Source organism: Marmota marmota, unplaced genomic scaffold, assembly GCF_001458135.2.
Source record: "Marmota marmota marmota unplaced genomic scaffold, marMar, whole genome shotgun sequence".
NCBI classification, from domain to species: domain Eukaryota; kingdom Metazoa; phylum Chordata; class Mammalia; order Rodentia; family Sciuridae; genus Marmota; species Marmota marmota.
In genome coordinates, this window is record NW_026000020.1 from 6,204,351 (window position 1) to 6,231,687 (window position 27,337).

Sequence of the window (27,337 nt, forward strand, 5' to 3'; positions counted from 1 at the left end):
TTCAATATTATTTGTGGGACCTGACTTTCCATATGAATTTTAGGATCAGTTTGTCTGTTTCCACAAAAGGGAAAATGGCATTTAGAATACTGATAGGGATTATATCCAATCTATAGATTAATTGGGGAAATATTGACATCTTAACAATAATAAGTCTTCTAATCTATGGACACAGGATGTCTGTCCATTTATTGAGCCTTCTATAGGCTCTTTCAATAGTGTTTTGTAGCTTTCAGTGTACCTGTCTTAAATTTTGTTAAATTTATTTCTAGGTATGTGATTCTTTTGATGCTATTGTAAATGTAATCGTTTTCTTAGTTTCCTTTTTGAATGATTCCTTTTTAGTACACAGATACAACAACTTTTGTATATTGATTTCTTTTTGGGGGGGTGACTGGGGATTGAACTCAGGGGCACTCACCCATTGAGCCACATCCCCAGCCCTATTTTATATTTTATTTGGAGACAGGTCTCACTGAGTTGCTCAGTGCCTCGCTATTGTGAGGCTTGCTTTGAACTCACAATCTTCCTGCCTCAGCCTTCCAAACTACTGGGATTATAAGCATGCACCACAGCACCAAAATGTAAGTTGATTTCTATCTTACAAGTTTGAACAAAGATACTTTTACTTTTTTCTTCCAATCTGGATATATTTTTCCCTTTTTTATACAATTTATTGGCCTTGTTTTCCAGTAAAATATTCACGTAATGTCAGAATAATGGGATGACAGAGAGGTAGCCAGCTCCCTTTAAGAATTTCCACATAAATATTTAAAATCTAAAAACTTCAGGCTGGGATTGTGACTCAGTGGTAAAGTGTTCGCCTGGCATATGTGAGGCACTAGGTTCAATACTCAGCATCTCATAAAAATAAATAAAAATAAAGGTATTGTGTCCATCTACAACTAAAAAAAGTTTTTTAAAAAATCTAAAAATTTCAGGGGACCATCAGACTGAGTAGAAATTTGGTTCTTCAAAGCAAGTATTGCTTTACTATTGTCATTAATCCAGTCAATTAAGTGACCAAGAACTTTCAATGCTAAACAAAATGTTTGCTGAGTTTTTTAAAAGATGTTTTCCACGAGCCATTATCAGTCACTCCAAATAGAATCTGCTGTGGAACTGCATGGTACAAAGTTTCTTGCCTTTCTTGACTTCAATGACGTTAGCATTTTTTTTTTTAATTCAAAATAACACATAGCTTCTGCTGATCAGACTTTTCCTCAGCAACCCAATAATCCCTCACAGTTTTCATGATTCCTTTGTCTTCTCTGCCCTGGTAAAATCTAGGTATTTCCTAGAATCTTCATAAAATCTGGATGAGGAAATTTAAGTGATGCTCCAGGCATTTGCCTCGTGGATTTTCTCTGCTAACTTCACGTGGTTGAAATAGATAAACTGTGCACCTTTTCCAGACCCAGGTATTCTTTTGTTGATGTTAAACTGCTCACAAACATCAGATGGGGCCCAACAGTGCTATCCAGTATTCCACAAAAATCCAGTGTTGGCTCTATGGAGACACAGATCATAAAGCACACAGCCACACAGGGCCTTATAAACAATTAAACGGAGCTCTTCATAAGCGTGTCTGTATTTACAAGAATTTGGGGGATCCACATTTTGCTTCTAGATTATTAAGGTTCAAGGGTCCAGTAAGAAGTCTTAAACGGGGTTGAAGATTCCCTGGCATTTCTGCTGACTGGAGAATTCCCTCCTGCCAACTCAGGTTCCACATGTGTGGGAAACAGAGAGTAAGTAGTGGGTGTTTGTACAAAATTCCCGAGTCGTCTTGTTCTGTCCACTCCAGATAGCTGGACATTATGGAGAAATGCAGTGTATTTGACCATATTGAGGTTTTTCTCCATTCTGTTAATAAAGGCCTGGATTTTCATGTAACTCATTTTATTCAATGGGAAGAAGCTGATTGCACCAAAAATGTCAACTAGGACACATGTCGACAAATGTGGCATTTGCAAAGACCAACAAAAGAATCCCTCTCATCTGTCTTTGAGGAGCTGGACACCTCCATAATCCACACTTTCAGAAATGTCCCGTTCCAAGGCCTCTGCGAGCTGTGGCATGGCTGCAGCATAGACCGCAATCCTGATCCCGCAGCCGCTCCTGGTTTTCCAGTTTTACTTTTGCTTTTCAGTTGTAGGATTTGGAACAACCATAACCATCCAGAAATTTCCTTCTGGTTCACTGAAGAACTGACAGTTCTGTGTATGTCAAGATTTTGCAGGTTTGGATGGATTAAAGGTCCCAAGCATGGCAGCACCGGTGGGAATCACCTCTCCAGAGTCACAAGCCCAGTCCCAGCCAGGCCACCCACGCCCTGTCTCGGCCCCCTCCTCCCTCAGCCCACCCAGAGACAGTGGCTGGAGGTGATTACGTTCGTTTTATTCCTTTTTCTTACTAGTTTCTCTGGCTAGAAATTGCAATCTGATGTTGAATAAAAGTGACAAAAGCTGACATCATTGTCTTTTGCCTGATGTTCGTGGAAAGGCTTTCAGTCTTATTCCTTTGATCGGATGCTAACTGCGGCATTTGAACAGGTGTCCTTTATCACAGAAGAAGTTCCCTTCAATTCACATTGGGTTGAGTGTTTCTATCAGGAAAGGGTGTTGGATTTTGTCAAATGCTTTGCATCTCTTAGGGTGGCCGTATTACACTGATTGATGTTCAGTGTTGCTTTCCTACGATAAATCCCCCTTGCTTACAGTGTTATGGTATGTTATCCTTTTAACATACCACTGGGTTGGTTTGATAGCTGGGGATTTCCCCCCTATATTCATACAAGGTACTGGTCTGTGGTTTCTTTGTGCTATCTCTAACTTTTGTTTCAAGGTAACACTAGGCTAATAGAATATTGTACTTTTTTGAAAAAGTTTGAGGATTGGTGTTAATTTTTCTTCCAATATCTACTAAAATTGCCAGAGAAGCTGTTTCAATCAGGGCTTTTTCTTGGTTGGAAGTTTCTTGATTGTTGACTCAAATTCTTTGACTGTTATAGGTCAATTTAGATTTCCTAGTTCTTAAGTCGGTGGTGTGTTTCTAGGGATCCGTCCATTTCACCTAGGTGATCTACTTATAATCTTTTCCATTTCTTCAAGCTCCATGGTAACGTCTCCTCCTCCACTCCTGCTTTGACAGCATTCTCACGCTGTCAAGATCAAGTCCTAAGACTTGTCAAGTCCTAAGTCAAACGACCTACCCAGAGGTCGAACCCTCTAACAGGTCCCTCCTCGCCTACAGTTAATGGAACAGGACAAATTTCCTCATGGTGTGTATTCTGCCTCCTGCCACGAGAAACATGCTCAATTGTGTACCGCTGGTGCTTCCCGAGTGGTCCCGCTGACAGCCTGGCGCTGGCCTGGCCTGGACTTCAACCCCAGCTCTGTGCTTCCCAGGCTGGGCCTTCTTGTCACATCACTATCCCTTCATCTCAGTTCCCAGTATGAGACAGAGGACCTGCCATCTCAGAGAAGGCTGGTAGAAAGCAATTGCATGAGGCCAAACGCATTGCAAGTAAGTAAATGGTGCCTCTATTTGTTGGTACATTTATATTTTTAGAACCAGTTTAGACTTACAGAATAACTGCGAAGATTGTATAGGGTTCCCACAGGCCCCACACCCAGTGTCCCCTGTTATTTCTCTTACATGGTGCGCTTGTTAGAGTTAATACTGATACATGGTTACTCTCAGCTGAAGTCCACAGATGGTCCTACTGTCCTTCTCTGTTCCAGAATACCACTCAGTGAGATGTTGTGTTTAGTCATTACGTACGATGGTCCCTCTGGACTGTGACAGTCGCTCAGACTTTCCTTGAGTTTCATGACCTTGATGATTGTGAAGAAACTGGTCGGGCTCTTGGTAGGATGTCCCTCAGGAGGGCTCTGTCTGGTGTGCTTCTCATGACTAGGCCAGGGTTGTGTGTTCTTGGAGGAAGACCCCAGGGGCCAAGTGCCATTTCGCTATATCCTGTGAACAGTTGCCACTGTCTGCAGGACTTGTCACTGTGCATGTTGGCCTGCATCACCTGGCTGAGGCGGTGTCTGTCCGGATTCTCCATGGTAAAGGTGCTCTTTTCTTAACCTTTCTAGGCTGTAAAATTTGGAATGAAGTCACTATGTGCAGCTCATGCTTAAGGAGAAGTTATGTGCCACTTCCTTGATGGTGGAGGACCTCCATAATCATTTGGAATTCTTCTGCATGAGATTTCATTTTTTTAAAGATGAGTTTAATCTGTTTACTTTTTAAATTTTTATTTATTTATATTTTATGTGGTGCTGAGGACTGAACCTAGTGCCTCACACATGCGAGGCAAGTGCTCAACCACTGAGCCACAATCCCAGCCCAAATACATTCTTCCTCCTCCCCCTCCCCTCCCCCTCCCCTTCCCCTTCCCCTTCCCCTTCCCCTTCCCCTTCCCCTTCCCCTTCTCCTTCTCCTTCTTCTTCTTCTTCCCAGGAATTGAACCCAGGAGTGCTTTTAACCAATGAGCCACATCCCCAGCTCTTTTTTGTATTTTATTTGTAGACAGGGACTCACTGAGTTGCTGAGGCTGACTATGAATTCATGATCCTCCTGCCTCAGCCTCCTGAGTTGCTGGGATTACAGGTGGGCACCACTATGCCAGGCCTGCATTGGATTTTTGTGTCTTCTCCTCCATTTATTTATTCAGTTGTTTACTTATGCAAGTATGACCTCATATATTTTTATTTTATGCTATAGGTTATAATGCATTATTACTTCATCTATTTCACTGTTCAAATTATTCTAGCTTTGGCCACTGGGAACACTGGGAGTTGGTTCTGTGTCTCTTGGTCACACCCCCCATCAATGTGGAATCTGGGTGGAGGGAGATGTTCTGAACGTTCCTCCATTTTCCTTTCTGGCACCAAAAAATTCATCCTTTATGTTTTCTTCCCAATCCTAGAATCAGTGATTTCTTCAAAGACCTCTAATCTTTGGAGACAAGAAAATGGTATTGGAGACTGAGATCTGAATGCTAAGCATGATCATTTCTACTGGTGAATCATTGCTACTGAATTTCTCTACATAACCCTGTTTATACACGTATCTATTGATTTCTATATATGTCTACATATAGCCGTCTATACCTATATAAAGCTAAACTTGAGCTTACACCGAAGCCTCCAACCCTAATTCATTGCCATATGGCTCATTCTAGCTTCCTGTCCTTGCTTGTGCATAAACTCTGACTCTCCAGCATTGAGAAAACTGGCTTCCGCTGTCTGCCAACCATTTACTCAGCTGTTCAATTCTAGTATACAGTATCAGAATTGCAAATGCCTACCCTCATTGGAAACAACTTGATCGACTAGGAATACCATGCTTATGTTTCTTTTGCCTTGGGTCTTACAGACTATATTTATTTCTAAAGTTCCTAAGGTTGGCAACTTTCCTCCTCCTCCTTCAGTGAGGCTGTTTCATGTACCTGCAATACAGTTAGATTGTTTTGCCACCTTTGGTATTCTATCCTGGGATCCTAAGAGACTTTCTTAACATATTGCATACAGTTAGATTCATTTTTTTTTTTTTTTTTGTAGAGCTGGGAATCGAACCCAGGTCCTTGTCCATGTGAGGCAAGCACTCTACCAACTGAGCTATATCCCAGTCCCCCCCCCATTCATTCTTTATGTTGTGAAGTTCTATACATTTTGACAAAAGCCTAATGTATAGGATTTGGGTGATTATGATTAAAACTGCAATAAATATTTATATTGGGGTTTTGTGTGACTATACATTTTATTTGGATAAATACCTTTAAAGGCACAATGGCTGGATTGTGTGGTAACAAACTGCCAAGCTGTCTTCCCAAGTGATGATATCATTTTCCATTCACACAGCAATAAGCATTTCAGCTATCATGTATCCTTGACAGCTATCTGTGTTTTGAATTTTATGGATTTGGGCTATTCTAAAAGGTATTAGTAATATCTCAAAGTTGTGTTGACTTGCAATTCTTTAGTAACAGACAATGATAATCATCTTTCGTGTGCTTGCTTGCCACATGAACATCTTATTTGGTGAGATATGTAGGGAAATCTTTTGCCTGTTTTTAATTGGATTGTTTGTTTTCTGGTTGAGTATGCAGAGTTCTTGATACATGAGGTTACCACTCCCTTATCAGATACATGTTTTGTAAATATTTTCTTCCAATCTGTGGCTTGTCTTTTGGTTTTCTTAACAATGTCTTTCTCAAAGCAGAGGTTTTTAATTTTAAGAAAGTCCAACTAACTGATTTTTTTTTTCTTTAATGGATCATGCTCCGGTGTCATACCTAAAAACCAGTCTGGAGAGACCTCAGCAAGTTGGCCACCTAGGAAGCTCCAGACCCTTCTTCTTCCATAGAAACTGAAAGTGACAAGTGACCAAAATGACTGCATAGGAGCTCTGGAAACCAATCAAACATGTGTAGCAACAAAGAAAATGCTCAACCAAGAAAATGCCACATCCAGAATCAGAGGTGGTTTCACTCCCCCTTGTCCCAACATGGCATGTCAGGAAGAGTAGCCCAGTTCCTAGTTCTCACCCTTGGGACAGAAGGGACAAGGTACAATTTGTTTGCTATGTTCTTATCTGCTGGGGAGCTACCCTGGAGACTGTGCTGTGTCCCCTGCCTCAGCGTACAGAGCAGGACTGGTGGCAGTTTGGATCTCAGACTGTTGGAAGCCACAGAAGGCAGTGGAGAGCACCCTGGAGCGTGAAAAACCTTGGGGACCTGGGGATCCAGGGGTGCCGAGGCCAAGAGATTATGGGGGATGAATAAGTAGGACACTCAAGGCCATGAGAAAGTCCAGAGTGGGATCCTGGGGGAAATTAAGACATTCAACAGCAGCCATGAATGTGGGGAAATTTTTTAAAAAGCACAGACACAAGTCCACAGAACACATGTCCAGAAAATATCTAAGAAGACTTAATCCCCTAACAAGGGTTGATTACAAAACTCAGGGGCCCAGCAATTAGTGGAGGTCTTCCACACCAGTCTGAAAAGGCTGGGAGAGGTGGCTATTTTTTCAAATGCACAAACTTCAGTGCAAGACATACAAAGAAACAAGAAAACATGGTCTATTCAAAGAAACTACAGATCTCCACAAACCATCTGATTAAACACACATATTAGATTTAAATAACTGTCCTAAATATTTTCAAAGAACTAAAAGATGTAGAATTCTCAGTTGTCTTTTTTTTTTTCCTGTCAGAACTTTAAATATATCATCCTGCTTCCTTCTGGCCTGTGAGTTTTCTGCTGAAAGCTCTGTTACTAGTCTTATCGAGGATCTCTTGGGTAGAATGAGTTATATCCCTTGTACTGCTTTCCAGATTTCTCTATTTGTCTTTTGACAGTGGGGGTATAATGTGTCTCACTGGGAATCTCTTTGGGCTTAATATGCTTGGATTTCATTGAGATTTTTGGATTTGTATATCTATATCTTTCCTCATATTTGGAAAGTATTTAGTTTTTATTTATCTCTTAGTATTTAGTTTTTATTATATCTCTTCCCCAAGTATGAGGAAGAGAACATTCACAGAAAAAACAAAAGGGAAGAGAATTTGTTACCACTAAACCTCACCTATGGGAAATGCTAGAGAGAGTCCTTCAAGTTGAAATGAAAAAATACTAGACAGTGCTGGGCATGGTGGCATATGCTTGTAATCCCAGCAGCTCAGGAGGCTGAGCCAGGAGGATTGTGAGTTCAAAGCCAGCCTCAGCAATAGTGAGGTGCTAAGCAACTCAGTGAAACCCTGTCTCTAAATAAAATACAAAATAGGGCTGGGGATGTGGCCCAGTGGTTGAGTGCCCCTGAGTTCAATCCCCAGTACCACCAACAACAACAACAAAACAATGCTAGACAGTAAATAGAAGCCACAGAAAAATATAAAGTTCTCCAGTATAGACATAGATATGGACAATATAAAATAGCATTATAATTTTGATTGTGCTCCATATTTATTTTCTGAAATATTTAAAAGAAATACACAAAATATCATAAATTATTACTTATACAATGTATATTGGGTATATAATATATTAAGATGTAATATATGACATCAATAACAAAGTGGGAGAGGAAAGGATTATACTTTTTGTATTCAAATGAAGTTAAGCTGTTATCAATTTAAGACAGATTTTTCATAACTTTTATATTATATGTAATCCCCATGACAAGCAGAAAGTAAATATAGATTATACAAAAAAGTAAATGAGAAAGAAATGAAATATGTCACTACAAAAATCAATTGGACACAAACAAAAGCAGTAATGGAGGAATAAGAAACAAACAAAAAAAACTACATGGAGTTAGGGGTACAGCTCAGTGGTAAAGCCCTTGCCTGGCGTGTGTGAGGCCCTTGGGGTGGAAGTAAGTCTACAAAGTATACAGGAAACAAATATGTCAAATTCGCGTTTCTATCAGTAATTACTTTAAATATAAATGGATTAAGCTCCTTAATCCAAAGACATAGATAAGTGATTATTTAAAGAAAATCAGGAAGGAAAAAAAAAAGAAAAGAAAAGAAAATCAGGACCCAACAATATGTTGTCTACAAGAAACTCACTTAAGATCTAAGGACATGCACAGATTGAAAGTAAAAGTAAGAAACAAATGTTCTAAGCAAACAGTAACCAAAAACTACACTAATATCAGACAAATTAGACTTTAAGTCAAAAACTTAAAAGTGACAAAGACAGACAATATATAGTGATTAAGAGGTCAATTCTCCAAGAAGATATACTCTTATAAACATGTACACCAAGCATCAGACTTTCTAAATACCTGAAACAAACATTGACAGAATTGAAGTGAAAAATAGACAGGTCTAGAATAGTAGAAGACTTTAATACCCCACTTTTCAATATTTATAAATCAACTAGTGAGAAAATTAATAAGGAAATAGGGGACTTTTGAATGACACTTCAGAACCAACAGACATTCATGGAACATTCCAGAAAACAATAGAATACACATTCTTCTCAAGTGCATTCTTCTCTAGAATAAACAATTCAAAACACAAAACATGAACTTAATATTTTTAAAAAATTTATCTTTGAGTAAGCACAATGATGAAGTTCTTTTTTATTAAATATTTTTTTAGTTCTCAATGTACCTTTATTTTTTTTTTATTTATATGAGGTGCTGAGAATCAAACCCAGTGCCTCACACATGCTAGGCAAGCGCTCTACCACTGAGCTACAACCCCAGTCTGCAGAACTTAATAATTTAAAAACCTTGAGATTCTATAAAATATCTTTTTAAATTATAATGGAATGGAAATAGGAACCAATACAAGAAGGAAAACAGAAAATTTCACAAATATGATGACATCAAGCAATTCACTCTTAACCAATGGGGCAAAGAAGAAATCTGAGGGGAAACTAGAAAATATCTTGAGATAAATGAAAACAAAAACTCCATATCTCAAAATTTATTAAGTACAGCAAAAGCAATGGTACTGAGAAAAGTTATAGCTGCAAATGCTTAGCTTGAAAAAGAAGAATGGTCTCAATCAACAAACAAGCTTCACAAGTTAAAGAACTAGAAAAATAAAAGACTAAACTAAAAACTATCAGAAAGAAGAACATGATATAGATTAAGACAGAGAAAAATCAATGAAACCAAGAGCTGGTTCCTTGTAATAATTAAAAAAATATGACAAATCTTTAGCTAGATTAATAAAAGAGAAATGAAATCAGAAATGAAAGGGAAAATTACTTCCAATTTTACCTAACTATCCAATTTTATGCAAGACTTATGAATCAAAAATTGTACTACAAATTAGATAACAAATTGGATAAGTCAGGTGAGATGGACAAATTCCTAGAAACCTAATAATTGAATCATGAGGACCTAGAAAGTCTAAATAGACAGAGGTGGGGGCTGCGGTTGTGGCTCAGCAGTAGAGCACTCGTCTCGCATGTGTGGGACCCTGGGTTCGATCCTCAGCACCACGTAAAAAATAAATGAGTGAAATAAAGGTATTGTGAATAAATATTTTTTAATAAATAAATAAATAAAACTAAATAGACAGAGGCTTAATTAGCAATCAGAAACCTTCCCAAAAGAAAAACCAAGACCAGATGGTGAATTTTACCATTTAAAGAAGGAACACCCACGGAGACTGAAGAAGTCTGTGTTCCTTGTCGCTCCATGATAGAGGATTCAAGCAGCAGGAATACTGCTCCTCTGTGAGGTGGGAGGAAGAGAGATTTCACTAAAACTCAATATTGGACCATCCGGGGTGTCTTAGAGACTCAGAAATTTAGGTCCATTAAACAAAGAAAAAACACTACACTGGAACCAAGCTGATTGTGGCAGCAGCAACCACGGTGCTCATTTAGTGCAGAGGGAGGGAAGACACAAAGAAATACAGATAGATTAAGTCCAGAAAATCCTGAGACCAGAAATCAGCCTGACCTTAGCTGATGCAGAGGCTGCACTGTGCACTGGTGCATGAAAAGCACCCTCACCATCTTTCCCAGCTGCTGCAGGAGCCAGGAGATCTGAGCAAAGACAGCTACATGTCCTGGCAAGCACCTGCCCATGACCTGGTTGGTACCTAACAGAATAAGACTGAAACAGGCACAGAGAATATTTTACCCAGGGGGATTCAAGTCAGAAAAGCCAAGGGGAGCCTGGCTCACTTCCCACTGTGAGTCGGGCAGCTCACAGGACCTGCTGAAGGTGGGTCTGGAGTTTCATGAGGTGGGTGTAAATACACTCAAGGAATAACCCTAGGAAGCCTGGGAAGGCTGTGTTCATGGGCAGCAGAGGGGGATAAGGGTTGGGCATCCCTACCAGTAGAATCCTGTGAGATCCAGACTCCAGCAGAGATCGGCAATTGCCAGGCCCTAGGGGTGACCTAATCTCTCAGAGCAGTCACCAGCCAACAAAGCCCCTGAGTCCTGATTGGACCTAACCCCCTGTCAGAGCTCCATCCCCAGACTCTGCAGTGGCCACCTAGGATGTGCCTCCACCTTGTCTGTGCAAACTCCTGCTGATAGAGCCGCCATCCCATCCTACCTCACACTGGGGAGAAGGAAAGCAAAGAACTTTTGAACTCCCACTGGCAACTTGGTAAGCAACACAAACAGAGGCAAGGCTTAACAACCCTCGCTCTCACACTCAGCACAGAGCTCAAGAAGAAATGGAAAGGACGTTGGGCATAGACAGTGACCATATATTCTCATTGATTATTTTGACAATCTCAGTGAAAATGGTCCCTTAATTTTTCATGAAGAATCTCTTTTTATCAAGCCAGGGGCAGTGGCACACGCCTGTAATCCCAGCAACTCAGGAGGCAGGAGGATCGCGAGTTCAAAGCCAGCTTCAGCAATTTAGTGAGGCATTAAGTAACTTAGCAAGACCCTGTCTTAACATAAATTTTAAAAGGACTGGGGATGTAGCTCAGTGGTCAAGTGCCCCTGGGTTCAATCCCCTACTACTAATCATCACCATCATCATTATCATCATCATTTTTTTCAGTTGGTTTTTTCACAAAAGAAATAAAATTGACAAACCCTTAGCCAAGCTAACCAAAAGAGAGGGAAATAACTCAAATTATAAAAATCCATAATGAAAATGGAAATATCACCACAGATGCTACTTAAATACAGAAGATAATCAGAAACTATTCTTGATTCACACAGCGAAGTATCATGTCCCACCTGGGGTCATGGGACCACATGCATGAAGGGTGGGGTGCTCGGTGCCCCCTGGCAAAGCCTGCCCCCCTGCACCAACCTCCCCATGAGCCCTCTGGTGGCCTGGGGCTCCTGCCTGAAACACACCCTTCCAGCTCCTTGAAACCCCTTCCAGTTTCCAAAGGATGTCCACCCGCACCTCTGTCCCTTCAGCCTGGACATCTTCCTCGCCTCCTCTCCTGCATCCTCAGCACTCAGATTAGACATTACCTCCTACAGAAAGCCCATCTGGGTTCCCCTCAGCTACAGGAGCCTCCTCCAGCCCCCAGGGCCTGGTGGGCACCACCATGCCCACGCTGATTCCTCTAGGCCTGTACCCCCAGGTCACCTCTCTCCCATGGGCACACCATAGCCCTGGGAGCACAACACTTGGTGAAAGCGTCATGTGGTCTCAGAACCAAAGCGGAGACGGAGGTCCAGGTGGATGTCAGCACCCCATGAACTCAAATTCCCACTCTGACCAGGACACACTGGGAAAGCCAGCCTGTTCCTCTGAAGGCCACAGGCTCTCAGGAAGCTCTGTGGGGCCTCCAGACCCTGCCCTCTCTCCACAAGAAGGCTCCCCTGAAGCTTCAGAGTGTGCCCGTGACATGGCTGATGACAGCTGCCCTCACAGCAAGTCCCCAAGCAGGTCCTGGCCGGTGTGTGCTCTCAGCCCATGCAGGTCCACCCAGCAGTCCCCGCTGGGCTCCCAGCAAAAGCCTGATTCTCCCATCTCACCTGCCCTGCATATCTGCCCCACCTCTGCCCACTGCTCCTGCCTGGAGACAGCTACACTGGCCTCCTCCTGTGCCCCCAAGACAGTGGGTCCATTCCCACCTCCACCCAGAGCTCTCCCAGCAGGCACCTGCAAAGCTGGCCCCTGTCCTGATGGCCACGAACCTCTTGGTCTCAAGGGGTGTCCTTGCACCTGCTAGGACCTGTGCCTGAAGCCTCCTGGGCTACTCCCCTGGGCTCAGCCTTGAGTTCACGGAAGGCCTCAGCCACAACACCCAGCCCTTCTGTGCAGAAGATGATTCCATTCCTAGGGTCAATCTTGGGGGACAGGAGGTCCCACTTTTTCCTGTCCGAGCAAGGTCCAGGGCCATGGGGCACATGACACAGCAGGACACACACACACACACACACACACACACACATACACACACACGCAGGAGCAAAAGTGGAATCAGAAACTGAGGCAGAAGCAACCATCAGGGCTAACTCTGCCCCAAGGCAGCCCGCAAGCAGAACCCGACTCCAGCGAGCCAGGCGCAGACCTGCAGGAGATGCCACCCCACAGGCTGCCTCCAGCTCCCTCAGCAACCAGAACTGCCCAGCAGGCGTCCCAGAACCCAGAACAGGGTTGCCACAGAAGTCAGACCCCCAGCAGTCAAGATCCACCCCTGAGCCCTAGCAGCCCAGCCCAGGGACCACCCATAGCACCAGCCCCCAGGGGCGACCCCGCACAGGTCACAGCCAGAGCTTGGTGTCCGCTGAGCCTCCAGAACCTCGACCTGGAGCTCTAGGGCACCTGGTCCTGCACAGGCCACCACCCAACACAGCTGGCTCCCTGGTGACCAGCCCCAGCCCCTGTGTCCCCTCGAATGGTTGCATCACGCACAGTGACAGGGCCACTGGGGAGGAGCATAGGCCTGGAGCTTCTCCTCCAAGGGGTGAGAAGGCCGCAGCTGGGGACAGCAGGCAGCAGCAGCACTCCATGGGGGCGGGGTGACACCCAGAGAAGCTGCCTGAGGCGGGAGCAGCTCAGAGCCCAGGATGGGAAAGGGACCAGGGAAGAAGTGGGCCCTGGGAGCCGGTGGCGACAGGGAGGGTCCTCCCAGAGCAGCCCCAGCCTCGGGGAATTGTGCGGAGATAGCGGCAAAGGTGAGGGCAACGTGCAAGCAGCCTAGCCGGCTTAGCTGTGGAACAGTGCCGCCCGGTGGCGTACTGGTGGAACTGCGCCTCTCTCTTCGGTTATTCACCATTGAACCAATTAGCGTTCCCTGGGTATTTCACACCAAGTGGATTATTCTATAACACCTCCTTCCTATTAAAAATTTTTTGTTTTCAGCAATAATCACGAAATAAAACAAATAATAATGATAACCATAAAATAAAATCAAAATGTGTTTACTGTCTGTAATATTTTATGTAACAACATCATTCATTGTTCAGTAACAAGTAAATTTTAATAAAACTGAAAATAATCTGCAAATTGCAAAATTTAAGAAGCCACTAAGTTACACCACGGATGTAAGTTTTCTTTATTTATTCATCAGTTTCTAAATAATTTAAAAACAATGTTTGCACTTTAGAATTCAAATTCAGTGATACAGTTCATTATATATATATATATATTTATAAAAAAATTGTCATTAGTTTCAAGACACCACTGTTTTAAATTTTAAAGAAAATTTTAAACACAAAACTTTAAACAAAAAAATTCAAGTTCCGTGTCTTTATAATTACTGCGCTCTCACCTGTTTTGAATCTAATCTATCAACAGTCTGGTGGGAGCTAGAGACCCCCAAACAATCCCCAACGATACAAACCTACTCTCAAAACCAAAGCACAGAGCCGAGCCACCAGGGTCTGACTGGTGATATTACTGGGGTTGTCTAAATTAACTGTCATGACAAAGTTCATTAAAGGATAGGCAAAAAAATATGCTCTTTAAAGTTTACATTTAAATATTAAAACTCAACAGTAAATGGTGAGATCAGAACAGTAAATTGTGGGATCAGAACACAGAGTTCACAGCACTCTCAGAGTCAGTGTCCTGGTTCGACCATATACTCCGATGTCAGCCCGCCACCTGGGCTCGGGCTCCACACAACAGCTAGGGCCCGAGCCCGTGGCCCCTCAAAATGGCCACAGGCCATCCAGATGGCCTGGCTCTAGACCGTGAGTAAAAAGAAGTTTGTCTCCCCAGAATCCCCAGCAAATCTCCTGGCCTCTCATTGGCTCTGAGCGGGCACCTCCCTCCCCTGAACCAAGCACCTGGGCAGAGGAAATGAGGCCCTGGCTGGGAGCTGTCAGGGGAGCCAATAGCAGCTGGGGGCACATCCAGAGAAGAAATGCAAAGGGGGCAGGGCTGAGCTGGCATAGGGGCACCAGGTGGGCAAGACCCCAGCTGTGGCTGCCTGGGTCCAGGGAGGGAGGTGGAAGCCAGGGCACAGGGCTGGTGTCAGAACCGCCCAAGGAGACAGGAGACACACCCTGTCCACAGTGGTTGGGGCGAGGTGCTGTTTGTTAAAATCCCTCCAGGTGACGGGATGTCCAAGGCCAGGGAGCCTGCCCCACTGCCTGCTGCCAATCCAGGGAGGGCCCCACACCACCTGGCTCTGCCTGTCTACTTAGAGCATCGGTGAGGATGCTCTAAGGGCAGAAGCGGGAAACCAGCCCTGTCTTCTTTGAGTCTCTCACGCAGGCTTGGCTTTGGGACACTTCTTAACTCCCTCCAATGACCCACACCCTCTCCAGTCTCCTGGCCTCCCCCCAGGAAAGATGAAGGTACTGGAGCAAAAGGGAAAAGGAGTTTATTCCAGTGATTACAGTGCAGCCACCGAAGGCCTCTAGCCTTCCCCCTTCAGGGTCCCGAGGACGGCCCCCCTGGTGAGGGTGGCCCCTCAGCCCAGGACCAGGCTGCATCCCCAGCTCCCAGGTTCCCTTCCTTCCCTGGCCCAACAGTACAGGGACCCGGTGGGGGATCTGAGGGGGTCTGAGGCCTGATGTCCCTCCCCACAGCCACGCTGGTCTGGGGAGAGGACCTGAGCTGGCCTCAGCACCCTGCAGGTCCTAGCATGGATGAGGGCAGAGGCGGGTAGCTGGGGTGGGGTCCACAGGATGGGCTGGGCTGGCTCAGGCGCACGGAGCCTCCACCCCTTGTCCACTCTGCGCAGGCTCCTCGGCCTTACTGGCCAAGCTATAGTAGTAGGTTCGCATGCGCTGCTCCACCATCTGGAAGTTGGGACGATCCTCCCACCTGCGGGCCACAGGGGAGATCCAGGCCACACTCAGCCCCACTCCAGGCAGACGGTGGTCGTGCCTGGGGCGGGCGGTGGCGGGCCTCAGGGCTCCAAAAATGAGTGGGGCTATTGGAAGTGGGTCTCGGGGGGCCAGAGAACTGGAACTCAGGTGTCACCAGGATGTCTCCTGGAAGGAGAGCTGCAGAGCCAGGACATGGGCTGGGCTGAGGGATGTCGGAGCACCAAGGGGAGCAGGGGCACTGGATGCAGAAGTACAGGGCTGCCGAGGGCCAGGCCACGGGTGAGCTAGGTCCAGGGTCTGGGGTGAGTCCACAGGGCAGGCCTCCGGCTGTCCATGCATGAGGCCTGGGGGCCTATGGGGTTCCTGATGGAGGCTGAGTTAATGCATGAGAGGGCAGGGGTGGACCAAGCCTCTCGGGTCTCTTGGACATCGTGAGTGTGCCAGAGTGAATGTCACAAGTGTGGGCAGCAGGGTACCAAATGTCCCATTGTCCCCGTGTTGCACGACCAGCTCAGCGCATCAGCTAGTTTGGGTGTTAGCTGTTGTCTGATGGGGAGTTGGAATGTTCTGTATGGGGGTGACAATGCTGAGTGTTTGGGTCCCTGGGTGTGGCCTAGGTGGTAGGTGGTGGCTGGTGGGGTGGAGGGACTAGATCCTGGAGAATCTCTCCGCGCCCCGAGTATTGGCGTGTGTGGGGTGACTATGGGGTCGCCGGAGCAGTGCAGACGGGTGGCGTGGTGGCTGGTGGGAGACGGGTCCACTGCGCAAGGGTTGGGTGTGGCCCCCTTGCTACCTGGTAGGGCCAGCGCTATGGAGAGCGGTGCACAGGCGCAGGGGACCCAAGGCGCTGAGTGTGGGAAAGGCTATCGCCCGGGAAAGGTCTTTGGGTGGAGTTGTGGTGACACTAACTGATTGGCCCAGGACCTCCCCCCCCCCAGGCCCAGGGAGTGGTCCAACCAGGTCCCCGATCCCAGGTGCCCTCCCAGCCCCTGGCACTCACTTGTAGATCCAGCAGTCGCTCATGAGCGCGTACATTTCGGGCGGACACTCGGGGGGACACTCCATCCGCTTGCCCTGCTTGATGAAGTCCAGGACCTCGGGGCCCTTCATCTTCTGCGCCAGCCAGGGCGGAGAGCACGGGTAAGTGACCAGGGCCTCCTCGTCCCGACCCTCCCGCCCGCCCCCTTCCGCCCCTGCCCAGCCTGCCTTGTAGGGCTTCTGGCCATAGGAGAAGGCCTCCCACATGGTGACCCCGTAGCTCCAGACGTCGCTGCGGCTGGAGAACTTGCGGAAGTTGATGCACTCAGGCGCGTACCACTTGAGCGGCCACTTCCCCGCTGAGCGCGCCTGGCAAGGGGGAGACTGCGCTAGGACAGGGCGCGGGGACCCTCCGCCAGCCCACCCGCCTGGGACCATGGGGTAGGGGCTCACAGTGTAGTAGCTGTCATCTGCCCCCAGGGCCTTGGAGAGGCCGAAGTCGCTGATCTTGGCATAGTGCCGGTTGACCAGCAGGACGTTGCGCGCGGCCAGGTCGCGGTGCACGAAGTTCTTCTCTTCCAGATACTTCATCCCCATGGACACCTGGTGCAGCAGCTCCGCCACGTTGCTGACGGGGACCTCCTCCCTGGGGTGCAGGGCAAAGCGGGTCAGCTGGGAGGGGACAGACCAAGTTCCCAGGAGGCAGAGCCCACGTCTGACCCAGCTGAGTAGGGGCTGGAGTACCTATGTTCAACAAGCACTTATTGAGCACCTGCTGTGTGCCAGGCATTGGCTGGGGACACAGCTGGCAGCAAAACAGACAAAATCCTCTTCCATTCTGGAAGCTATAAGTATCACCATATGTGACAACCCTCAAGCCTAGGCCATGTGCCCATGGGGGCATCTCATGGGCATCTCAAAGATAATACAGCCAAAGCTGAGCTCCTGGTGTTTGGGCGCACACAGGCAGGGCCTCCCCACCCATCTTCCCTGCAGCTCTGTCCTGTTTCTGCCCCCAGCTCCTCCTCCTCCACATCCAACTGTCTTCAGAGTCTCTCCAGAATCTCCCACTTCTCTCTGCCTCTGCTTCTGCCCCCTGATCCAGGCCCCAGCATCACTCACCTTGGGGACCAGCACTCTGCCCAGGCCTCAGGGCTCCCTCCCTGCTGTTTCCCAAGGCTTGACCTCCCTGCACCTCAGGCCCTGGTGTCCCTCAGCTCACAGCCACCCAGGGCTCCCACCAGGTCCAAGAACTCCTCACAGCCCACATGGTTCTACCCACCACTGCTGAGCGCACATCAGCTCCCTCCTGACTGTTCCTCCACCATACCAGGCTCAGCTCACCTCAGGACCTTTGCTTTCTGTCTGGAATGCTCTTCTGCAGATCTGTGCTTGGCAACCACCCTCAGTTTACTCAAAACTCATCTTTCACCCAGACACCCAACCCTCTTGACCTGCTCAGCTCCTTGCTCCTGCAGAATCAATCTTCTAACATGCTCAGTTTTTTCTCCTGATTATTATTCATTGCTCTCTTCTCCAACCAGAATACAGGGCAGGGGGCTTTACTGCTTCTATTGCTGATGACCCCAAGTACTTGTAATAGTTCCTGTCACCAAAACCTGTCCAACAAACACCTGTTCAATGACCAAATGTGTGCCTGGGAACACAGGGCGAAGGCATGTGTGCCCATGAGAAGGGATTAGCAAAAATGTTCCCGGTGGGCCTGCACACGTGGGTCTGTGGCTGTGAGTGTGGGCATGAAGATCACAAATGAAATGACAGAAGTTTTCAGTAGAGGGCCAGATAGCAAATAGTTCAGCTTTTGTCAGCTGCATATGATCTCTGTCACATACACTTTGTTTTTTATATTCTTTTTTTTAATATTATATTTTTTCAATTGTAGTTGGACACAATACCTTTATTTTATTTATGTGGTGCTGAGGATCGAACCCAGGGCTTGCACATGTTAAGTGAGCGCTCTACTGCTGAGCCCCAGCCCCAGCCCTGTTTTTTATATTCTTTAAAAATATAAAACTGCTGGGCACGGTGGTACACACCTATAATCCCAGCAGCTTGGGAGGATGAGGCAAGAGGACCGAAAGTTTGAGGCCAGCCTCAGCAAGTTAGCAAGGCCCTAAGCAACTTAGCAAGAACCTGTCTCAAAATAAAGGGGGGAGGAGGCTGAAGTTGTAGTTCAGAGGTAGAGCGCTTGCCTAGCATGTGTGAGACACTGGGTTTGATTCTCAGCACCCCATATAAATAAATAAAAGGTTCATTGACCACTAAAGTAATATTTTTAAAAAATCAAGAATTTAAAAAGGGGAGCTGGGGATGTGGCTCCGTGGTTAAGCGTCCCCGGGTTCAATCCCCAGTACCCAAAACCAAAATAAAAATGTAAAACCACACAGTACAAAAAGCTGCGGCTGCCGTTTGCTGCTTTCAATCATAGATAATCGACGATCGGCAGTTTCCACGGCTCATGAATCTGACCCAGAGAATCTGGGTGGCTGGACGGGCTGGTGTTTACACAGCTTCTGCGACTGAGCACTCGGAAAGTTCTGCCCCGGTTAATCCTGGAAGAGCCTTGTGGACTGGCCCTGATGCCACCGAGGTGCACCTGGAGGTGCTGAGGACCAGCAGCTGGGCCCGTGGCATGAGTGTGGGTGTCGGGGTGGGCGTGTGCGACCAGGCTGGTGTGCGCTGGCGTGCTCATGCTCCCCCATGTCAGTATGGTGTCCCTCTCCTGGGTGGCCCTGGGAGGGTGGACGGGATGGGGCCCCAGCCTGGGTGGCCCGCGGGCACTGGGACCGACTCACTTCTTCCCGACAAGGAACTTGTGCAGAGGCCCGCCGCCGGCCATCTCCATGACCAGCATGAGCGCCTCGGCCTGGCACACGCCGATGAGCCGCACGATGTAAGGGTTGTCCAGCTGGTGCATGATCTGCGCCTCCCGCATCATCTCGTCCTTGTCCGCCTTCTCCGTGCTCTGCTTCAGCACCTTGATGGCCACGTCGATCTGCTTCCTGCCCGGGGCGCGGGCAATGGGGGGGCGCATGCCTGGGTCAGACACGTCCTGCCCTCCTGTCCCTCTCCTACCCCCCCCCACGTGCAGTGGACACTGTCACCAAGGCACTCTCTCTCCAGCTGCAGGGAGCATCTGCCCCCCAGAGCGCACAGCCCAGGGCCCCACTGGGAGCTGCCCACGGCTGGAGAGAGACACCCAGCCCCCGCCCCTCCCCTGTCAGTGCAGCGGGAACATGGGCGCCTCTCTGCAGCTCCCCTGGGACGCCCTGAGGCCTCTGGGGCAACACAGTTTGGCCCACGCTCTCCCTGGCCCACGCCCTCCCTGGCCCACGCCCGTGACCTTCGTTGCCTGTCGGGATCCTGAACTTTCCAGGGACTCCTCCAGCAAGCAGCAGCCCCCGTCCCCGAGTCTGCTCCCGCTGCCCCCAGCACAGTCATGTCCCTGAGGGGACGTCAAGCATGGCCATACTTGCGCATGCGGTAGACGCCTTGGCGCACTGAGCCAAAGTTGCCACAGCCAAGTTCAATGTCGGCCACGAGGAGGTTCTCACGCTTCAGGAAGAGCTTCTTGTCCTTGAGCTCCTCGGGGTCGCTGTAGGGGCTCTCGTACACACTTGTGTCCATGGGCATCGGCCGCTGCTTGTCTGAGGACGCCAGGCGTGCTGGGCACACACACAGGGTGCTCCCAGGTCAGAGGCAGAGAGGGGGCAGGGTGGGGAGGGCGGGGCAGCCTCAGCCCACGAGGCAGGTGCCCTGGACATACACGGCCCGGCGCGTGCAGGATGCAGATGCACATGAGGAGGTGTGTGCTTGTGAGTGTCACTTGCACACACACTCCTGTCACATCTGAGGGTGCCCCGTGAAGCCATGTGGAAGAGACTCAGGAGGCACGTGCAGGGGTAGCCACATGTCCCCAGGGGGTGCAAGCTGGAGTGTGCACGTGTGTGTGTTCATGTGTGCACACCTGTGCTGGGCCTGCCCGTGTCCAGATATGTACCTCCCAACTGAGGCCTCTGGAGGAGAGTGCCCGTGTGCACACCCACGGAGCACAGACCCACACGCACCCATGTGCACTGGTGTGTACCCACACATGGAACTCGGGAGCACCTGAGATAGCACCCAGGAGTCGGCTCTGCCCGGCTTCAAGTCCTGGCCGCCCGCCCACCCCTTCCCCTCTGCTGAGCACCAGGACCACTTCCCATGGTCCTCAGGGGATTCAACGAGCTCTCACACGGCAACCAGGGAGTGTGACAGGCACCCAGCGCATGGTAAGCACTCCAAAAACTGGGTCTGTCCACAGGGAGTGCCCAGGTGGCCAGGGTTTGTCCCCTGGGTTGGCTCCCACTGGGACACACAGACGCGTGGGCAGGTGTGGTGGGCATGGGCAAGGGCCACAGGCTGGCCTCATCCTCCCCTGCTGAGGCCACAGCCCAGCCCTGGACCCTGCTCAGCTGGGCAGGAGGACACTGCCCACACCTCCACCTCTGCCAGCTCACCTGGCTCAGGGGTGTATCCGTCGGAGTTGAGGGTGTCCACCCGTCTCTGAGCCTAGAGATCACAGGGTCAGCAGCCGTCAGTGGGGCCCAAGCCAGGGGTGCCCAGCCCCTCTCCTGAGGCCAGTACCTGCTGAGGACTCCCCAGGAATGGTGCTGGGGAGACCCCTGCGTGACAACCCCTCTCCACACCCACTGGCTCCGGAGCCCGCCCGCCCAGCGCTGAGTCCCCAGCCCCAGGACCCGGCTGACTCACCTGCGTGAACGTGGATGGGTGGGCTGGAAGAGTGGGTGCAGCGGCCCCTGAAGGAGCAGAAGGGACAGTGAGGGAGGGGTGGGGCCTCGTGCCCCCCCAGCCCCGGGCACCACTCACCTGCCGCGGCGCTGGCGCTGGTGTTGGGACAGGCCTCCTTCAGGCAGTAGATGAGGCCATCAGCCTTCAGCTTCAGGTACTCTACCAACTGCGGGAGCAGGTGTCAGGCAGGGCCCTCCTGCCGGGGAGCCGAGGGCCATGGCATCCTCCCGGAACAGGGTCCTACCTGCCACAGCGTGTCAAACTTGGTGCCCTCGGGGATGCAGTACTTGCCGGCCTTGTCCTGGCTGATCAGGTAGTGGTACACCGTCTTCCCGTAGATGAGGGACAGCGCATACGTGCCCTGCTCCTTCCGGGGCCTCAGCCTGGAGGGGTGGCGGGGAGGGATGTCACCGTACCGTCACCTGGGAGACCCCCACTGTGCCTCTGGTCCCCACACACCACCCTACGGGCTCCATACCCTGGAGCCACTTGGAGAAGTGGCAGAGGCTGGGGAAGACAAGGCCGGGCCTCCCTCGGCCTTTGCGCCTTCTGGTGACTGACAGGCTGTAGGGAGAAGCAGTTGGGAGGACAGCGACTGGGTCTGCAGGGCAACGCACGGCTGTCCAGGGGCGGACGTGTGGCCATTCACAGGGGATACTGACCACCCACGGCGGACACTCAGCAACCCATGACTGGATACTCAGCCACGAGGTATGTATCTGGGGGACCACCTGGTCCTCTACCAACCGCACCCAGCCATCGGGGAAGTTCACTGAGACTCGTACCAATGGATAGTTGGCCATCTATGGCAGACTCAAAGCCACCTCCCAGGGGACACTCAGCCTGCAGCAGGCAGACTTAAAACCAGTCTCTTGGGGAGATGTGGAAGTCATTTCTACCCAGATCATACAGGGAGGGCCACTGTGACAAGCTCACGGTGGCCCGCTCATCATTCTAGGCCCGAGGGACAGGTGTCTTTTACCACACCCTGAATCCCTGTCCCAGAACCGGCCAGCTGCAGGCTTGTCCCCCACCCGCCTGGGGATTGCTGGGGATGTCCCTCTTGCCCTGCCTCCCATGGGGCTCTGGCACAGCAACCTTGACCTGCAGCCCCAACTCTCTACAGGCTGCCTGCACAGTTCTCAGCCTCAGGGACTGGTTTCTGTCCAAAGTCTGCCTTGGCCAGCTCTCCAGGAGTCTGGCTCCCCGTTGCCTTCCCTGCTCTCTTGACAGTCCCTAGAATGAGGCACCGTCACTCACACTGACACTTTTCCAGCTGTTTCCCATCCCACTGGCCGCGCCCAGATCCAGGCTCCCCCAGCTGCCACTCCCCCGGCCAACACTGGTCCTCTGTGCCTCCTGACAGTGCCGACAGCTGCTCGGAGCCACTGGCCCTGGGTTTCCTAAGGTCCTCGCCTCCCCATTGGCTGGTCAACTCCAAGCCAGCCAGGGCTGCTGTTGGCCCACTTTTCCTTGGGCCAGTAGAATCCTTGGTCAAAGAGGCTGGAAAGTGGAAGCTGAAGCCACAAACAGGTGAAAGCCACGTCACTGCTGACGCTGAAGCCAGCCTGGGGGCTTGGGGTCCCTCCTGCTTCTCCTGTCCCCGGGAACGTGGGGACGCTTAAACCATGGGAGGGGCGGATCCTTCCATGGATGCGGGGAGAGTGTGAGATGGCAAGGCTCAGAGGACAGGAGGCGGGGAGGAGAAGGGAAGAGCAAGACAGAGATCTGCAGATGAAAAGCCGCACTGGGGACTTGAAGCCAGAGGAAGACACCCAAGCCACAAGAGCAAGGAAAGATGAATTCATATTTGATGGAGGAGAAGCCGAGGAGGAGGAAACAAAGTGCTGCAGTAACAGAGAGAGCAGGTGCTGTGCTCGTGAGCAGGCGGGGCAGGGCTGTGCGCATTGCCACCCAGTGTCAGTGACATCTGAGCATCACAGCTGTGGTCGGGGGTGCAGCATCTGGTCAAGGAGATGCGACACACGGCCCAGCATCTCCATGCATGAGGAGGTGGAGCGCTCCAGACACCCCAGGTGGAGGTCCTGCTGTCCACCGTCCAAACAGAAAGAAAGCTGGCCCAGCGCCCGTGCTCAAGATGCCCACGCCTTCACCATGACCCCCTTCTTCCAATCTTCTGATTGCTAGGCTACAAAACTCGCCATCTTCACCCCTCTCCCTTGAGTAGTCCCTCCTCCACAGTGACTTTGGACATGTGACCCGCTTCAGTCAAGAGGACATCAGTAGCAGAGGTCTGAAAAGCACTGCGTCTTGGAACTTGCCCATCTGACTATTCTTGAGAAACCTACAACCTGCACCATGGGAATGAGCCCAGGATAGCCCAGTGGACAATGAAGCTCCACAGCCAACTCATCCCTCATCCCCATCACTGTGCATGGCCATCCCAACGTATTTGGTCCCAACCCAAATGAGAACTGCTCAGCTTGCTCACAGGATTGTGAGAAGTAATAAACTGCACGTTGCTCTGAGCCAATAAGTCATGGGGAAGTTTGTTACACAGCAAAAGCTAACTGATACAAATGCAAAGGTTTTCCCTTAGAGAAAATAGCCCTAACTCAAAAGTTATTGAAAAGCTGTCTTGCAGCAGCTTTTAAACAGCAATCAATCAAGGGGTCCCTCAAAATCCTTGGAAATGTCACTCCACTGTGCAGCCTAAATCTATGAGTTAAGGTAAAAAAAAAAAAATCAGCTGCCAGCAGAATCCTGGGGAGGGGACTCATCTTTTGGGAGATGTGCTGACAATCTGCATAGACCTCACATGGGTGGGAAAAATTGAGGAAGGAGGTCAGTTCCTCCAAGAGGACAGGCCCCAGAAGAGGGGCCAGCCCTAGGGAAAGTGGGTGACAGTGGGAAGCCCTCTGGGCAGGTACTCAAATCAAGAAGCACCAGAAGGGAAGCCCTGGGCACTGACCCCCATGGATTGGGGGGAGGACCCTGGACTTCCTGGGGTCATAGGAGAGGGGCAGTAACTCTGTTTCTCTGTATCTCGAGGCCTGAGAGACCTCGGCTCTCATCTGGATAACATCTGTTAACACAACAGAATTCACATCCAAGCCGGAAAGTGGCAGCTCCAGCCGGGCTTTCAACCCAGAGGATTTTAAGAGCATTAGAGAATCTTTCATGACCAAGCAGCCACGCTGCCTCAGCTGGGCCTGAGACACACCCGCACGCACATGCACGCACGCACACACCGTGAGCTGACAGGAGTGCATTTTCCCATCTGCCTGGTACCACACTATTGCTTGATGCATATTAATTTGTGAACTTCTATAACAGATCCTTGGGGTGGGTTCTGCTGTCCCCTACTGGACAGTTGGAGAGAGCAAGCCCTCACTCGGGAAAAGCCAGAGCCACCTACCTCCTACCACTCTCTCCCTCACTGGGCTCTGCACACTGGTCTCCTCCATGTTTCCAGAACATGCCAAATAAATCCTTGCCTCCAATCTCTGCCCCTGACATCCTGCTTGCCAGGAGCACCTTCACCTAAAAGCTGCTCGGTCTCTTCCTGTCTTCTGGTTTGGTTTGGATTTTGTTGTTTTGCTTTTGGGGTGCTAGGCACGTGCTCTACCACTGAGCCACACCCCTAGACCTTCAGGGGTCCCTCCTCTCCTCCTTCAGTTCTTTACTCACAGTCACCTTTTGGAAAACAATCAAGAACATGAGGAGAGAGAGAAAACATGTGAGAAAATCTTTGGCACCTGCATCTCAGATAGAGCATTAATCTCCAGGCTATATAAAGAACTCAAAAAACTTAACACCAAAAAAACAAATAACCAAATCAATAAATGGGCTAAGGAACTGAACAGACGCTTCACAGAAGAAGAAACACAATCGATCAACAAGTATATTTTTAAAATGTTTAACATCTCTAGCAATCAGAGAATTGCAAATTAAAACTGCACTGAGATTTCATCTCATTCCAGTCAGAATGGCAATTATCAAGAACACAAGTAACAATAAATGTTGGTGAAGATGTGGGGAAAAAGGTACACTCATACACTGCTGGTGGGACTGCAAATTACTGCAACCATTCTGGAATGCAATATGAAGATTCCTCAGAAAACCTGGAATGAAACCACCATTTGGCCCAGTTATCCCACTCCTTGGCATATACCAGAGGACTTAAAATCAGCATAGCACAGTGAAGTAGTTCAATGTTTACAGCAGCTCAATTCACAATAGCTAAGCTATGGAACCAACCTAAGTGCCCTTCAACAGATGAACTGGTAAAGAAAAGGTGGTACATATACACAATGGAATATTACTCAGCCACAAGAAAAGAATGAAAATATGACATTTGGATGGAACTGGAGACTATCGTGCTAAGTGAAATAAGCCAATCCCAGAAAAACCAAAGGCCAAATGTTTTCTCTGATATGTGAGGCTAGCACACAATAAGGGGTGGAGATAGGAAAGAATAGAAGTACCTTGGATTAGACAAAGGAGAATGAAGGGAAGGGGGCTGGGAACAGGAAAGAGAATAGAATGAATGGGATTTCACTTTCCTAGTTCATATATGAACACACGACTAGTGAAACTCCACATCATGTTCAACCACAAGAATGGGAAGTTGTACTCCATGTGTGTATGATATGTCAACATACAATCTACTGTCATGTACATCTAAAAAGATCAAATAGGGGCTGGGGATGTGGCTCAAGCGGTAGCGCGCTTGCCTGGCATGCTTGCTGCCCGGGTTGGATCCTCAGCACCACATACAAAGATGTTGTGTCCCCCGATAAACTAAAAAATAAATATTAAAAAATTCTCTCTCTCTGTCTCTTTCTAAAAAAAAATAAAATAAAAATATCAAATAGAAAAATTTTCTACAGTTACCTCTTGGGGAAACCCTCCTCCAGCCCCTCCCCACCTGCACACACCTAGCACCTACCACCATCTGGCAGAGTCTAGATTTTATTAGGGTTTTTTTTTCTTTTTTCCTACCTGCCCCAGGAGGACAGGCACTTGTGTCTGTGTGGCTTGTTACCATGTCCTCAGTGACTAGCACCCAATAAGAATTCAGTAAATGTTTGTAAAATGAAAGAGAGGAAACTGAGGAAGGCAGAAATTCGGGTCCACACTCCAAACCCACAGCCAAGTGGGTGACAGAAACCCCCAAGCCCGCCAACTCTAAAGGCCTGGCTACCCATTACAGCTACTTTCCCATACAAAAGTTCCTTTGCTCACCAGAAACGGACACAGCAACCCACTTACGTGGGTGAGCAGAGGCCAGTCCCCTGGAAGCCGCCCTGCACAGTCGGGTCTGCCCGGGGGGGCCCCAGGACGCTAGTCAATAACCCCAGCCCCCACGGCCCCCAGACCCCGGGCCCCACATACAGGAACTTGCCGTCGGTCTGCGAGCCTGAGTAGAGTTTGCGCTCGGCCTCCTCGCGCGTCAGACTGCTGTGGTACCAGGGCATCCGCTCGTGGGCCGTGGTGGCGATGAGCTTCTCCACCTGGGGGGCCTGGCTAATGATAGCCTGTTCCAGGGCCTCGCCCTAGGGAAGGAGAGGCGAGGAAAGTCCTTAAGTGCCTGGCTATGGAAACCCTCTCCCGTCTCCTGGGTCCTCCCGATTGGCCCCATAAGACCTCCACCCCCATCGCGCGCCAAGGTCGCCTTCCTCATCTGTCCAGGGAGTCACCCAGCCCCAGGCCTTGCCTTCCAGCCTAGGCCCAAGCGCGCATTTAGCTTGAAGATGGGCGCAGTTGCGCACCTGGCGCAGGGCGGCTGCGCACAGCTGGGGCCTCAGCAGCAGCCGGACCCCAGGACATCCCCAGCCACCCACCGTCCTCTCAAGCCCCCAAGGCAAGCCTGGCCTCTCCAGG

General features: G+C 49.4%; 1 protein-coding gene and 1 pseudogene across 1 annotated transcript; both read right to left on the minus strand.

Annotated features, from left to right (window-relative positions):
* Positions 1-1,095: 1,095 nt before the first annotated feature.
* Positions 1,096-2,270, minus strand: LOC107154020 (annotated as a pseudogene).
* A 12,957-nt stretch (positions 2,271-15,227) lies between these two features.
* LOC107154120 (tyrosine-protein kinase ZAP-70) lies at positions 15,228-27,037 on the minus strand. The gene is made up of 11 exons (XM_015499707.2): positions 26,849-27,037; positions 21,735-21,873; positions 21,569-21,656; positions 21,452-21,498; positions 21,199-21,250; positions 20,172-20,364; positions 19,495-19,701; positions 17,132-17,324; positions 16,907-17,047; positions 16,701-16,813; positions 15,228-15,695 (listed from the first exon to the last, which is right to left on the minus strand). Exons 1-11 carry the CDS (start codon positions 26,929-26,931, stop codon positions 15,572-15,574), a joined length of 1,380 nt encoding a protein of 459 aa, XP_015355193.1. The 5' UTR covers positions 26,932-27,037; the 3' UTR covers positions 15,228-15,571.
* Between the last annotated feature and the right edge of the window lie 300 nt (positions 27,038-27,337).

Bases quoted from the DNA above. Each gene is read 5' to 3' on its own strand.
- LOC107154120 (XM_015499707.2), bottom strand. From the start codon at position 26,931: ATGCCCTGGTACCACAGCAGTCTGACGCGCGAGGAGGCCGAGCGCAAA. The intron at 21,874-26,848 runs GTATGTGGGGCC...CCACCCCTCCAG, and splicing joins CAGACCGACGGCAAGTTCCT to GCTGAGGCCCCGGAAGGAGC. The intron at 20,365-21,198 runs GTGAGCTGGCAG...GTGTGTGCCCAG, and splicing joins CGGATACACCCCTGAGCCAG to CACGCCTGGCGTCCTCAGAC.